At 41.9% G+C, this 14,291-nt stretch overlaps 1 protein-coding gene across 4 annotated transcripts; it reads left to right on the top strand.

Annotated features, from left to right (window-relative positions):
- The first annotated feature begins 1,052 nt into the window (after positions 1-1,052).
- On the top strand, positions 1,053-13,048 carry mud (mushroom body defect). Of its 4 annotated transcripts, XM_089263763.1 has the most exons (14): positions 1,054-1,271; positions 1,375-1,504; positions 1,588-1,762; positions 1,820-2,355; positions 2,426-2,513; positions 2,574-2,680; positions 2,771-2,878; positions 3,374-4,208; positions 4,272-7,969; positions 9,656-9,751; positions 10,013-10,311; positions 10,391-10,490; positions 10,622-10,924; positions 11,086-13,048. In XM_089263763.1, exons 2-14 carry the CDS (start codon positions 1,466-1,468, stop codon positions 12,490-12,492), a joined length of 7,791 nt encoding a protein of 2,596 aa, XP_089119889.1. In that variant the 5' UTR covers positions 1,054-1,271; positions 1,375-1,465; the 3' UTR covers positions 12,493-13,048. The 4 variants fall into 4 exon arrangements, with proteins under 4 accessions (XP_089119888.1, XP_089119887.1, XP_089119889.1 ...); XM_089263762.1 differs by having other exon boundaries at positions 1,053-1,271; positions 1,465-1,504; positions 3,374-7,969; XM_089263761.1 differs by having other exon boundaries at positions 1,053-1,271; positions 3,374-7,969.
- The last annotated feature ends 1,243 nt before the right edge of the window (positions 13,049-14,291 follow it).

The raw sequence follows: 14,291 nt of genomic DNA, 5'->3' as shown, positions 1-14,291 counted from the left end.
TTGATTATGTATTTTTGACATAGCTTGAATACCTGAGATTTAATTATCTTTGAGGATTCATCAATTGAAGGCATTATAGAGTATCTGCTAGTCTGCTGCGGCCGAGAAGTTTTACTTGTTCAATAAGTATAGTAACTGTAATGGGAAGTGCCAGTGCAGGAGATTAATAAAGCCTCGTGCCGTAGAGCTCTTGCACACATTGAGTCTTGAGTCCAAACATATCTATACATTTACATACAACAAATTGCACATATGTATGTACGTTGGATTTATAAACTAAATGTTGTTTTCCATGTCCGATTCTTATAATTTTCAAGGCATATTTATGATGTACATCTGTTTATATTTACGCACCTGAGTAGCAGACGTTACTATTTGAAATACGAATTTGTGGAATTTTTCGTGATATGTACTTAAAATAAGCCCATCGTGATTTTGATAAAAATATAGAAATTTCATATTAAGTACGGTAGGAAATATAGGCGATGTTATAGATGAATACTATTTAAATGCTTATGTAGCTCTATATATGTATTTGTATATTTAAATTTAAAAATTAAAATGATTGATAAAATATATTTATGAAATAAAGAAGAGATAACAGCATTTTAAATAAACGTTGAACTATCAAGCCATCAATCTTTTAAGCTATGGTACGTATATTTGTGCTTATCGATTTTTTTTACTCAATTTGGCACTTTTAGCAAAGTGTTACATGTTTATCGTTTGGCCCGGTAGCAAACGAATATCAAAATTAACAGTGCCAAAATGAGTAAAACATTGATGCAAATTTCATAGAGAAACCGTAAAAGCGAATTTTATTTAAGAAAATATTTTGTACTTGATTCTTTTGTAGCAAACTACCTGATTTCATATATTAAATTTATCCTAGTTGTAACGAGCTATCATAATCAAGTCTTCATAGAATACAAATTCACTCGTCAGCCGGCCTCATATCTGCTGGAACAAACTAGTCATAAAGCAAAACTACATCAAACTAAACAGACCTCCAAGTCATTCATAATATATTCATATATTTAGAAATAAAATATTTTCCAAAATATATTTTTTCACAAAATATTACAATATAACAATATATTCGCAACATTGGAACTGTTGTAACACGAGTAATCGGTACTCCTTCAAAATTATTCGATTAGTAAAAGTATCGCAATTCGCAACAAGCGCGCCCATTTTGTTAGCGTCCGGAATTGGTTTTGCACAGTTTCAAACGAGCGTCGATTTAAGCAAGATTGAAGATTGAAACACGTGTAAGTTTCAGAAAAAGTGCAATTTATTGTAAAAGTTATAATGTTGATGCAAATTTTGTGCCGTGGCATGTACTAAAGTGAACGAATGTTGTTTCTTTCGCAGGCAACGGACGCTAGCGTGTAGTCTTAATTTGTATATCCTTAGTTTGTTTTTTTTTTTTTTGGTTTTTTTTTTTGTTGTTTTGACTTTAAGTATGGAGTTACGTATGTGGAAAGCGCTACTCTTGCAGTGGGTAAGTTTGTTAAAGGCTTTACTGATACCGGCTATGGATTGCCCGAACACCCATTAATTTCTGTACCTCTCTGTTAATATTAGGTTCAGAAATGCAATTTCCTTACAAATGTTATATGTCTTGAAGATTCTGAAATCGAGGAATTTTTCAAACAATATACCCAATATGTTCAAGTTGGGCAGTCATCTGGACGATCGGCATCGTCGCCCAAAAGCCCATCCCCATTTTCTCCGGGAGAACTGCAGACATTTCTAAAAGGTGCATGCGGACGCTCAACACAATATTATAGTGAATAATGAATACCTCTGTTTTTAGATGTGTATCCACACTTTAAGCCGCTTCTGGAGCGCAATGGCCGCATAATGACAAATGATTATGCCTATGTCTACACACTTCTCATGCACTACGCTTGCGTTCAGTGCCCGAGCGAATATTTTCATAATATTTGCAGGACTCTGCCAGACCTTACACAGCAGTACATAGCGGCATTTTTCACTCAGGCTATGATAAACCCAGATATGAATCGCTCTCACTTGCGCGAGACCATTGCTGGTATCACCGAAATAGTTGAGAGTGCAGACTCGTCTCCGACCCAGCCGCAGTTGCGTGGCCTCACATTCCTAACTGTTGGCGCCACATTCGACAATAATGGCGATCCAAAAGCCTCTGAGCTCGATGGCAAAGATTCGGCCTCAATCGACAACGATTCGACTGTGGGCACGAATTTTGCCACTCCCAATCCAGTGCAACGTGAGCTGAGCAGCTTACTAGATGTCAGCCTAAATTACGCTCCGTCGACACCAAAAACAGTGCTGCTCGAGCAGCGCACACGCGAGGTTTTAGGATTGCGGGTAAGAAATCTAACAACTCAACAACATATAATCTTGCAGTCATATTCCAATTCATTAATAACTTCCGCAGGCTCAACTGGAGACCGAGCGCTATGAAAAGACTGTTTTAGAGGACCAAATTTTGGAGAATGAGCAACTAATCAATTCACTTAGTAAGGGTATGGACTGACTTTTCGACTTTTACAAACAAACTTAATTGCAATTTAATTTCTTCACAGAGAATACTGTAAAAAAGCAGCAATTGGCCAAGCTTGAGGCCTCGCTGGAATATGACAGCGAAGAGCGTACATACATACATAACATTGTACCCGACGAAATTGAGAATGTATGTTATTGAGTGCCGAACGCGGCGCAGGTAGACGCCGCTTATACCTGAATCTTTTATTAATTCTTCTCTTTTCTACCGCAATAATAGTTAAAACGACAGCTGCTCAAAGAGATTAACAAGAAGGAGGCTTTTCTTGCACAGAGCAGAGATGAAGTACAAGTGCTGAGGGATAATTATAACATATTAGCGGAGAGGGTACGTTCCAACTTTGAGTTATATCTAATAATATTGCATTCGCACATATATCGCGTAACTCAGAGTACAAATGTTTATGTAGGTTTGAAAATGTATGAAAATAGAATATAGATAAAAGGTAGTCTTAAACACAGTAATGCAAATATTTCAGTGACGGAATAGAAAATTTTATTATTTGATTTTATATATGATTGAATAAATTTATGACTAATTGCACATAGCACATAAAATTTTATATAAATTAGTTTCCATATTAATGTACGCTATGTTTGAGGCAATTAAAATGTTTTCCTAAGGAAGAGAAATAAAGCGTGGTCAGAATCTCCGTCTTAAGCCGTTCCGCACATCAAATTAACTCTTATTATATCCCATTTTTATCTAATTTACACTTAAACAACATTATGTATTATAAAATGATGTAAGATAATTCGTAAATTTTCAATTTTTTAGAAAGTCTGCTTAAAATTTCACTTAACCGATTTATTTCATTCTCAGCACAAATCCTGTGAAGAACAGCTTTACGATTGTCTTGATAAGGTTGAAAATCTGGAGCTCCGACTGGCTGCTGCTACTCAGTCGTTGACGACCAAGGATGCTGAAATCTCTATTCTGTTGCGTGACAAACTGGAGGTGGAGCGATGCCTGCAGGAGGCTCGCACCGAGTTGCATAATGGCCGTGAGGTTCTCAACGCTTCGTCGGATTTGCTCGATACAAGTCAATCGACGGCTAGTATGAATACCACACCGGAAACTTTAGCTAGTTCCGTCATTGACAAGCAATTGCGCGAGAAAGAGCTCGAAAACGATGATCTGCGCGATCAACTGGACGCCATTGCACGAGAAAAGAAGAGCATTCTACATGAATTGTTAATGATCGTACAGCCTTATCAACCAGAAATAAGTTTGTCGCCTGATTACTCACAGATATTGGGCCTGGTAGAGCGTAGCTTTGAAGATATGGCCGACCGCTACAAGAGAGAGCAGAAACTTGTGAAGGAACTGCAGGCTGAGATAAACGAGTCCAGATCGCAAAACAAACTGGATGAAGAGGGTACAGCCAACAAGGTGGAGGAGGCCTTGAAACCGAGTCAGTTTGCTCCACCAGTAGATGTTGTGCAGTGTGACATTGCCGTTCAGACAATCAAAGAAGAGAGTCGGTTAACTCCTTCAGGAGAAGTTGCACAGTGTGACATTGCCGTCCAGACAATTAAAGAAGAGAGTCAGTTAACTCCTCCAGTAGATGTTGAGCAGTGTGACATTGCCGTCCAGACGATTCCAGAACCGTCCAAAGAACAGCTTCACATAAAGGATGCTAAAATAACGAAAATCGGTAGCGAATTAATTAAGATTTGTGGTATAAATCGTATGTTATTACAAAATCGCTTCATTACAGAAAATCAAGACCCATCGGTTCGTACTCAAGAACTACAAGATCTTGAAATGCGTATTTTGTCTAAGGCAGAAATAATTGCTGATCAGGAGAAGCAGATATTTATTAACCAGAAGCATATAAACGATTACCAACAACAGCTAAATGAGACAAACGGGCAGCTTCAGGCGGCAGATCTGAAGTTGAAGGGTATTCAACAGCAGCTTGACGAATATCAACAGAAGCTTAAAGATACTAAGGAGGCGCTTAATCATGTTCAGGAAGAAAAAATTGCTGCTGAGCAGAAAGTGGGGCAGAAGCTAGTGGGGCATGCCAGCGACTACCAGCAGCAAATTGATAGCTACCAGCAGCAGCTAATTGAATATCAGCAGAAGCTTAACGAAACTCAGAAGCAGCTGAATAATAGTCAGCAGGAGCTGAAAGAAACTGAGAAGCAGCTGAATGGTAGTAAGGAACAGCTACAGGCTACTAATCAACAGCTAAACGGAACTCTAAAGCAGTTGAGTAGCTATCAACATCAGCTGACTGATTACCAGAAGCGGTTAGCCGGAACTCAGAAGCTGCTGGATGATCATGAGAGTATTCAGCATCCAATTGATAGTGAGCAGGTGGTAAACGAGGCTCAGCAGGAACTAAGCAATAAGCAAAAGCAGCTGCAGAGCTTCATCCAAACAATATGCGCTCGATTTAACCTAGAGGCAGCCTCGGAAAATGGCCTGGAAGAAGTCGAGAAGACTTTGATAGATTGGGTAGAGCAAATGGAGAACCAGCTGAAGCAAAAGGAATCCGAGATATTGCAGCAATCTGAAGATCTCGCGGATGTAAGCACCCTCACTGATTGCATCTTGGACAGTATGAATCCGTATTTGAGGCCAGCTATTGAGGATGTTAACACAGAAGCGTTGCCCTTGAAGCTAAAATTCTTGCACAATCAACTTAAGCAACTTGTGATGAATTATGAACGAGCGAACGAAAAATGTAAGGCTCTAGAACGCAAGGTAGAGCAGTCCGTAGAAGTCAGGAGACAGGAACAACAAACAATGGAAAGGCAGCACAACGACGTTATTCTGAGGCTGACAGGCAAACTAGGTCAATTAGAAATGCAATGTGATAAAGTATCAAAAGAGCTGACTCTGAAAAAGCTAGAATGCGAAAATATTGGTGAAGAGCTGCGAATCCAAAAGGATTTAAATCTGGCTCATAGGAATGACGTTAGCAAAACAAATGGGGACTCAAAGGACAGCGTCGAGCACAAGTTCCAGATTGACCGAAACATTAATATTAAAACTGAAGAAGCAACGGTACAAAATGGTAATCATATTGAGACCGAGTCTGTGGAGTTGGCTGCAATTAAAGAGGGACTGACGGCTGCCAATCAAATGCAAGTAAAATTGGAACAGGAGCTCAGGGAGAAAACTTCGATCATTCAGATGGGAGAATCTACAATTCAGCGGCTTCAAAAAGAGATTATGGCCAAAACTAAGCAGTTTGGGGAGCAAAAAGACGAGTTGGAACGGAAACTTGCGGAGCAAACTAAACTCTTTCAGACAAGCGAGTCTACGATCGAAACGCTTCAAAAAGAGCTCATGGAAAAATCTCAGCAGTTCGAGAAATCAAAAAGCGAGTTGGAACAGGAGCTTAGGGAGAAAACGAAGCTAATTGAAATGGGCGAGTCTACGATCGAAGCGCTTCAAAAAGAGATAATGGTAAAATCTCAGCAGTTTGAGAAATCAAGAAACGAATTGGAACTGGAGCTTGCGGAAAATTCGAAGATAGTTCAGATGGGCGAGGTTACGATCGAAGCGCTTCAAAAAGAGATAATGAAAAAATCTCAGCAGTTTGAGAAATCAAGAAACGAATTGGAACTGGAGCTTGCGGAAAAATCGAAGATAGTTCAGATGGGCGAGTCTACGATCGAAACGCTTCAAAAAGAGATAATGAAAAAATCTCAGCAGTTTGAGAAATCAAGAAACGAATTGGAACTGGAGCTTATGGAGAAAACGAGGCAAATTGAAATGGGCAAGTCTACGATCGAGACGCTTCAAAAAGAGATCATGAAAAAATCTCAGCAGTTTGAGAAATCAAGAAACGAATTGGATCTGGAGCTTGCGGAAAAATCGAAGATAGTTCAGATAGGCGAGGCTACGATCGAAACGCTTCAAAAAGAGATCAAGGAAAAAACTGAGCTGTTTGAGAAATCAAGAAGCGAGTTGGAACGGGTGCTTGCGGAGAAAACGGAGGTCCTTCAATTGAACGAGTCCACGATTCAAGCACTTCAAAAAGAGCTCGTAGCTAAATCCGAGAACTTGGAGAAGATAAATAGTGAGTTGCAACGGGAGCTTGCGGAGAAAACGCGGCTCCTTCATATGGGCGAGGCAACGATCAAGACACTTCAAAAAGAGATCATGGCCAAATCTGTGCAGTTGGAGAAGACAAAGGGCGAACTTGAAGAGTCAGAGCAAAAACTGAAGTCTGCTCAGCAAAAGTTGGAGCTGGCTTTGCAGAAGGTGTTGGAAAAAGATTTAGTCGCAACAGAGGTTCATGATTTAGAGGACTTATTAAAGAGCGAACAGCATAAGAATTTGAGCCTGGAACAGGAGAAAATACAGCAGATAGAGCAGAAGCGCATCATCGAAAAGCAGCTGGCAGATGTTCAGTGCCTGATCTGTAAGAGAGAGGACGAATTGGAGAAGACCAAAACACAGTTGGAGGCGAGCACCAAACGATTGGAGAAAATTTCCATTAAACTGGGCGAACAGCAAGCGATATTATCTAAAACGCAACGGGAAATGGCTCAGTCCAAGGCAAGGCAGACCGAACAGGCAGAGCTAATCATTGCACTACAAAACGAAAAGGAGAGTCTCCAGATGGAGTTGCGCAAGACAAAGGAGCGTGCGAGCCGTTCGGAGGAGAAGCAGGCCACCTTGGAGCAGCTACGCATTGAGGCAGAGTCAGAACGCGATGCACACCGTGATCAACTACTGAGGTTTGAGAGAGAGTCGAAGAAAGCTCACTGCATTATTCGCGATCTGGAGCATCAGGCCAAAGCGACAGAGAATGAGAAGGTGAAACTGGTCCATGAAATTGGTGGGCTCAATTCTGAAATTGTGCAGCAGAAGAAACAGCTATCAGAGCTGAAGGACCAGCTGCAGCAGTCCAAAGATGCAATGCGTGACCTAATTATAGCCAATGAAAATAATGCCGCTGCCAGTGCTGAGCAGTTGGATCAAGACCGTTCAAGTCTGCAGCAGCTGAAGTCAGAACTGTCGACTGCTCGCCAGGAACTGGAGGCAGTGAAGCAGCAGCACGAGTCCCTAACGTCTGAGCTAAAAGATAAGTTGACTGAACTTGAGGCGGAGCGCAGCAAGAGCAAGGAATGCGAGCTAATTTTTAAGCGTAAGCAGAGTGTTCTGAGTAAGGAACTGGAAAAGTGCAATGCTGAACTTGCTGAGACCCGCAGCGCCCATGATGAGCTCATAAAGGCAACTGAGATGCAGACTATGGAGCGCTTCAACGAGTTACAGGAAACACAGCTACAATTAAAACAGCAGCGAGACACCCTTATTCAGCGCGACCTCGATTGTCAGATATTGCAGGCAAAGTATCGTGAAACCAAGGAAGAGATGTCTCGCTGTGAGCAAAGGTTGAAGGATCACCGTCTAGAAATGGAAGGCAAACTTGAAAAAATGAAGTCCAAAATGGTAAGTAAACGCCCGAGTTGTTCTACCTTATAATGTACTCGTATGCTTCTTGTTGTCTGATGTGTGCTGGATTTAACTATTATTGATTTCGTTCTCTCGCACAATAACTCATTAGCCTAATATGACGCTGCTTTAAAGCAAATATTAGTTATTAAAAATTAAAATATAGTTAATTTTCCATTAATATCCGAAGCTTTTCTATATCAAAGTTCATTTGAAATGTCTAAATTTAATGACTTCAGTTTGTGCACTTTTCCTGTAGACAAAAAAGGCTAAAAATAAACGATTTCAATTTGACTTTCTTCATTACTGGCTAGCAGATATTTATTAGTGGATCATAAATATATGTAGAAAAACATTTCGTCTTAAGATGATGCCAACTGTCTAAGTATATACACTCTGAGCCCCCATTGGAAGGTGGAAGATGGTGTGGTAGATCCTATTGAGTATATGTATATATCGTTTGTCCGTCTGCAATTTCACTCTAATTCTTGATAATTTGATTTAGCTGCTAAGTGAGTTTCTTTAGTTTAGGATATTTCCTAGTCGGGCACTCTCGACTTGAGCGTAGTTGTCCAAACCAATTTCAGTTGTAGTCAGCGTCAGGTGTGAGCTCGTTTGAATTCAGTATGGTAGATGTTGAAATGTTGAAATATTAGTGCCTTAAGGGGCATCATCTATGGTCTTGCGCTTTCGTAGTTGTGTCTGTCCTGTTCTGTCATGTTATCTGTGTGTGTGTTGTTGGCTGGGACTGATTAAAACGCTCTAGCAATCAATCATCAGAGGAGGGGCGATTCGACCAGCTGTTGCTTAAGCCTGCCCTTGTAGATACGCATACAAACGATTTCAGCAAGTAGATTAACTAGATTGTCAATCACATTGTAAATTAAATTGCATTTTCTTTGTTTCCTCTTTCTCTTTCTCTACTCCACCAACTACAATACCTTACTCTTATCACTTATCACTTAACACTTTGCATACACACATTCATAATACGATTTGAATCAGCGTCGCGAAGCAGGCAAATACAATCAAATACGAAAATGCAAAGAGCATAAAGAAAACATCTGTTTAAGACTGCTGATTATGTTGATCGTTGTCTTGGGCATAACATACTTAATTCTTCAGGCCAACAATGTTGATATTAGTCTAGTATTTAAAAGTCCGCGTGAATTTTGAGTTGATGACCGTCCGAAAAGTTTCTTTAAATGTTTGTAAATGAAATTAGCTTTAATAAATGTTCTGTGACTGAATTACAACAATTCTAACAAAGAGTGAACAAAATATACAAAAAGTATTCGACATCAAAGTGAAAAAGAAGCTAATCATAATTGTATTATATATATAAATTTGTCTTTTTTTCGTTTGCTTTCGATCCTATTTTCCTATTTGGTTTCACTCAACCTCCTCAACCACTCACCATTCACTCCTACCTACTCACCATGCACTGCTGTATTTTCATGCACCACTTACTCTTACTACTCACCACTCGCTCTTACTATTCACCACTTTCCCCTTGTGCTTTTACTCACCACTCACCACTTATCCCCCCTCCCCTGTGCTTTCGCATACTACTACTCGCCCCTTAACTCACCACTCACCACTCACTACTCACCACTCACCACTCACCACTCACACACTTACCACGCGCCACTTACCCTAAACCACATAATCTGACAACTATAGCGCACACTGTACACGGCGGAGGTGAGCCGCATCAAGGAGAAACAGGAGCGCGAGGCGGCTAACCACAAGGCTGAACTGGAAAAGCTGAATGCTCAGGTGAGTTGGCATAGCTGTTAGAATACGAGTGACTGGCTGTGATAATAATAATCATGTCTTCAATGGAAGCTGGTCTCAAGACTAAGTGCCGCTGAAAGAAGCAGGGCATAGTCGAGACCATTTCGAATAGATATTCATATACGAGCAGATATCTATATCTATAAATGTCGCGATCGAACGATATAGAATTCCATTTCCCTCTATAATCTAACTGTCGTGAATTCACAAATACCAAATACTTTTCATTCTCACACATTGTAGGTCGCCAAGTATGAGGAGCATACGCGGAAGTTATCTGATCAGATAATGCGGCTGAATGAGAAGCTTTTGGAGGAGCAAAAGAAACATGCGATTGTCAGTACGCAGCTGCGGCACCTGCAGGAGGCGGAGCAGCCGGCAATGTCATCTCTGCCCGCTGTAGAGGACTGGCAGCCGTTCAAGCGGCCAAGTGCACCGTCCGCCAATCTGGGCAGCAATCTGGCCATGGAAGACGAAGAGGGCGAGGTCTTCAATAACACCTACCTGACGGATCTTAAGCTGGGCACCGTGCCCAATATGACGTACGTCCATCTTTCACTTACCGTGCAGACAAATTTAATATTCACATGATTTTTGGTTTTTTTGCTTTCATAACTGAAGTGCCGAAGAGCTGCAGTATCGGAACTCGCTGCAGCCGCCGCATTTGAAGAGCGCCTATGCGGCGCAGTATGACCTGGGCGCCCAGGAGGACGATATTAAAGTAAGCATTCAAAAACCATAGCGATCAAGATGAAGGGAGTGTTTGAGGGCTGAGGCTTTTCGCTTGGTTGGTTGCATCTCAAATAATGGCCAATGGCTTTAATGTGTTTTAATGTACCTCATCTTTGACAGGATGGGCCGCACAGCCTGGACGACAGCATGAGTGCGCTGCTGAGCACCACAGATGGCAACGGTGTTGGTATGCGCAAGAAGTCCATGGGCACCCACTATAAGCGTCCGGGTCCGCCAACGCCCAGCAAAAATGGTGGACGTCTGTCGTTTGGCGGCTCGGAGCCGCCGCGGGAAATACTGCGTGAGACTTGTGACAATAATGGTACGGCCAAGACACCGGCTCGCTTTAAGATCTTTGCATCTCGCTTCAGCATTGGCAACGGCGGCGGCGGCGGGGGAGGACAATGTCTGCCACGGGACGAGGTAAGAAAAGCAAGCGAAGAGCATCTGTGTGTTTCTGTCGTCTCCTCTTGTGTTTTAGCCTGTGTTTACTGCCTGTTGTCGTGCCCCTTATAAACGTCCTCGTGCTTTTGTGTGGTTGATGCCGCCACGGCCCATTAAAAGAATAATATGCTCCTTCACAGAGGCGGCGTCACCGTAAAGAGAGCCTGTTAAAGGGCATTATGCATCGCCGTACATTGCAAACAGCGTTTTGTACATCGACGCCGCGCAGCAGCCGCTCCTTCTATGATCAGCGGCAGCAGCTAATTGTCCACGGTGATGGGCCACCCGATGGCCAGCAGCCGCTAAAGCAAGAGCAGGAAGTGACACCGCACTTGAACGATGCTCTGCCCTTGGCGTCGTCTAACGATCAGAACGGTAGGCCGAGCATCTGTCGCCGTCGCTTAATAACAACCAGCTCGAGCAGTAGTCTAACATCCGCTACCCAAAGTGTCTCAAGTGGACGCCGACGTAAATCCATTTCACGCAAATCCATTCACTTGTACGGCAATAGGGGCAGATCCCGTGCTAGATTGTCCTCGACGGCGCAGATGAGTCACAAGCGCATGCAGCAGCGAAGCAAGATTAAGGATCAACGCATTGGATGTTTCGATAGAGGCAGGCAGCTGCTCGATACTGACGATGATCCGACAGCAGAACCAGAAGAAGTTGAAGATGAAGAAGAAGATAGCAAAGAATCCTTGAAGCTTGCCAATGGAACGTATGCCCTACCCAAGCCGAATGAGAACAACAATTACTGCGTGCTCAACCGCAATAATGGCCCGCTGATGGCCATGGGTGCCACGGTGCTGTTGGATAAGAAGTCCTGGAATTGCCTGGACATCAAGGCGGAATCCGAGCTGGAGCACAGCAGCGATTCAGAGGCGGCCACTTTTAGTGTGGATCGGGCGGCTGTGAATAACTCGCATTCCCATTGGGATGACGAGGAGCAGCCAGCTTTGTTGAAGGCGCTGGTCGCCAAATACGAATGCGACCGCGACTCCAACTTGGCTGCGCTACAGCAATTCGAGGAGGATCACGTTTGCGCCTGGTTGAGTGACGGCGCTAGCACTAGCATCGCCGCCGTTAACAATCTCAGCTACGATATCCATTTCGAGGAGCTGTGCCGCCAGACAGCCTCGACGGCGCCCTTTGAACTGCAGCCGCTGCAATATAGCTATGAATTAGTAGAGACTGTGCCGCAGAGGCAGGCGCACAGCGCGTCCAACGCCACGGAGAACACCTCGAACGCCAGCTGCAATACCAACTGTTCGTCACTGCAATCGTGGACGACCTACTCGCTGAGCCACATTCGAACGCATCGCTTGCCGCATATAAACGTGACCACCATGAACCGGCTGAGCGAATCGAGACACTTACCCCATCGCAGGCGTGGCAATATATTGCTGAATCTCTGGCAACGCCGGCGGCATCGAATTGGCCTCATCAAATCCCTCAGTCTCGGCATTGTCTTGTTCCTATTTCTAATGCCGTTCTGTAGCTATCTGACGGCCACAGCTGCCGTGGGCTTGATGCTGTTGCTTCTCTAGCACAGTGAGGATGTGGCAGGCAGCAGGCAGCAGGCGGCACACAACAGGCGATTTTATAATCAATAATCAAGATTGCAATCGAAATTTGTTTAATATGAGAAACTTCCGTTGTTCCTTTGCAGAACTCGCCACCGAAGCGACGGCTCAGCAACATGTTCAAACGCAAATAGATGTGTTTAACTGCAATATACCATATAGATATCAGATGAATATCAGATCCTGCCGCGGCCACACTTTTGTACAGTTAAATGTTAATTGCCAGCCGAGTGAAACGCGCTGCTGAACTCATTTTTTTTTCATCTCTCTCTCTCTCTCTCTCTCTCTCTCTCAGTTTAAGTCGATTCTTTGTAAAAATAAGTCAAATAATTCTAATGTCAATATAAAATGCACATATATCTTTATTTTTGTCAATCGAAGTGAAACTAACACGTTCTATGTTAAGAGTACTCTCGCTTTATATATTGTATTGTATATGAACAAATATGTTAATGAACTCTCCTCTATGATAAACAATATATTTGCCGTGCACATTAATATACATTCATGTGTATATATATACATATATATGTGTGTGTGTATTTGTATACTAGCCGAAACGAATGATGCGTTAAGGCGAAATTTGAACAGATCTTTTTATGCAACAATAAATGGTTTCATATTAATATACATTTAAATACCAGTTTATATATATATTTATATATATAAATATGTATATATTGATATTATTACATATATTTGTATGTAAGAACTGTAGATATACAAAAACTAGATACTTAACGCCTCGAATTCCAATACTTGTCTTGTATTTGTATTGAAACATCTCAAAGCCGTGTCTCACTTAGCTCCAGCGTGCACCAACAATACGTCAAGCTGAATTTGGATGGGAATATTAATGATAATAATAAGGAACCTCCCAGATAATGGTTACTCCATTTAAGAATATTCCAGTGGAATGAATGATGCGACTTAAACATTTAAAGAGATTTTCGAATAAACATTAGCATATTTAGTTAATAAAAGCATCAAATTTATATGACAGTTATGTGATGTTTTCGAATCTATTGTGTGGACAAAAATGATAAATTAATCCGATCTGTATCCATTGGCATTTGCACTTTAGCTGTGAGGCGGGGCATTGAATGAATACTTTTTAGGACACCGCAAATGAAACGAGTTTCGTTTTTTTATTTTAATTTTTTTTTATTTTCGAAGAGGAAGGCAAGCAGGAGGCTCGCTCGCAGTGGAATCAGACGAACCAGTATTTGGTTTTGTGCCGCTGACATAATTTAGCATATGGTTAAATATAGTGGATAGTAACTGTGACTAAGCCAAGTGCGCGCAGCAACAACAACAACAGCAACACATTTATGTAAAATGTAAGTTACAAACCTGACCGGAATAGCGGTTCAGGTCGGCTACCCTCTCTCTCTCTCTCTTTCTCTCTCTTTGTCTGGCTCTCTCGCTCTCTTTCGTTTTTTTAGCCGTAATAGCTAGCCGTAAACTGTTTGTTTGCGCTCCCAGATATTGCGTCGTCTTCGCGATTTCCATTTTCCCATTGGCATCAGGCGTCATAATAGATCGCCTAATAGACCACATGCATATGCATTTATGCGGAATATCCGTAGCCTGATTAGCAAACTGCGTTTCAGTCAACAATCGAATTCAATGTGATATATTTTTAGGAGAAATATAGGTACATATACATACATATGCATGTCTATAGTAGAACAGATTGAGTGTATCTGGGATGAGACTAAGCTCTACGAAATAATACTAACTGTTATTGTTGTAATCAAACT

This window comes from Drosophila navojoa, chromosome X (assembly GCF_054131105.1).
Source record: "Drosophila navojoa isolate 15081-1374.11 chromosome X, UAZ_NAV_1.0, whole genome shotgun sequence".
NCBI classification, from domain to species: domain Eukaryota; kingdom Metazoa; phylum Arthropoda; class Insecta; order Diptera; family Drosophilidae; genus Drosophila; species Drosophila navojoa.
This window is presented reverse-complemented; position numbering and strand designations above follow the sequence as displayed.

Bases quoted from the DNA above. Each gene is read 5' to 3' on its own strand.
- mud (XM_089263762.1), top strand. From the start codon at position 1,466: ATGGAGTTACGTATGTGGAAAGCGCTACTCTTGCAGTGG. The intron at 1,763-1,819 runs GTGCATGCGGAC...CTCTGTTTTTAG, and splicing joins ACTGCAGACATTTCTAAAAG to ATGTGTATCCACACTTTAAG. The intron at 2,879-3,373 runs GTACGTTCCAAC...TTTCATTCTCAG, and splicing joins ATAACATATTAGCGGAGAGG to CACAAATCCTGTGAAGAACA.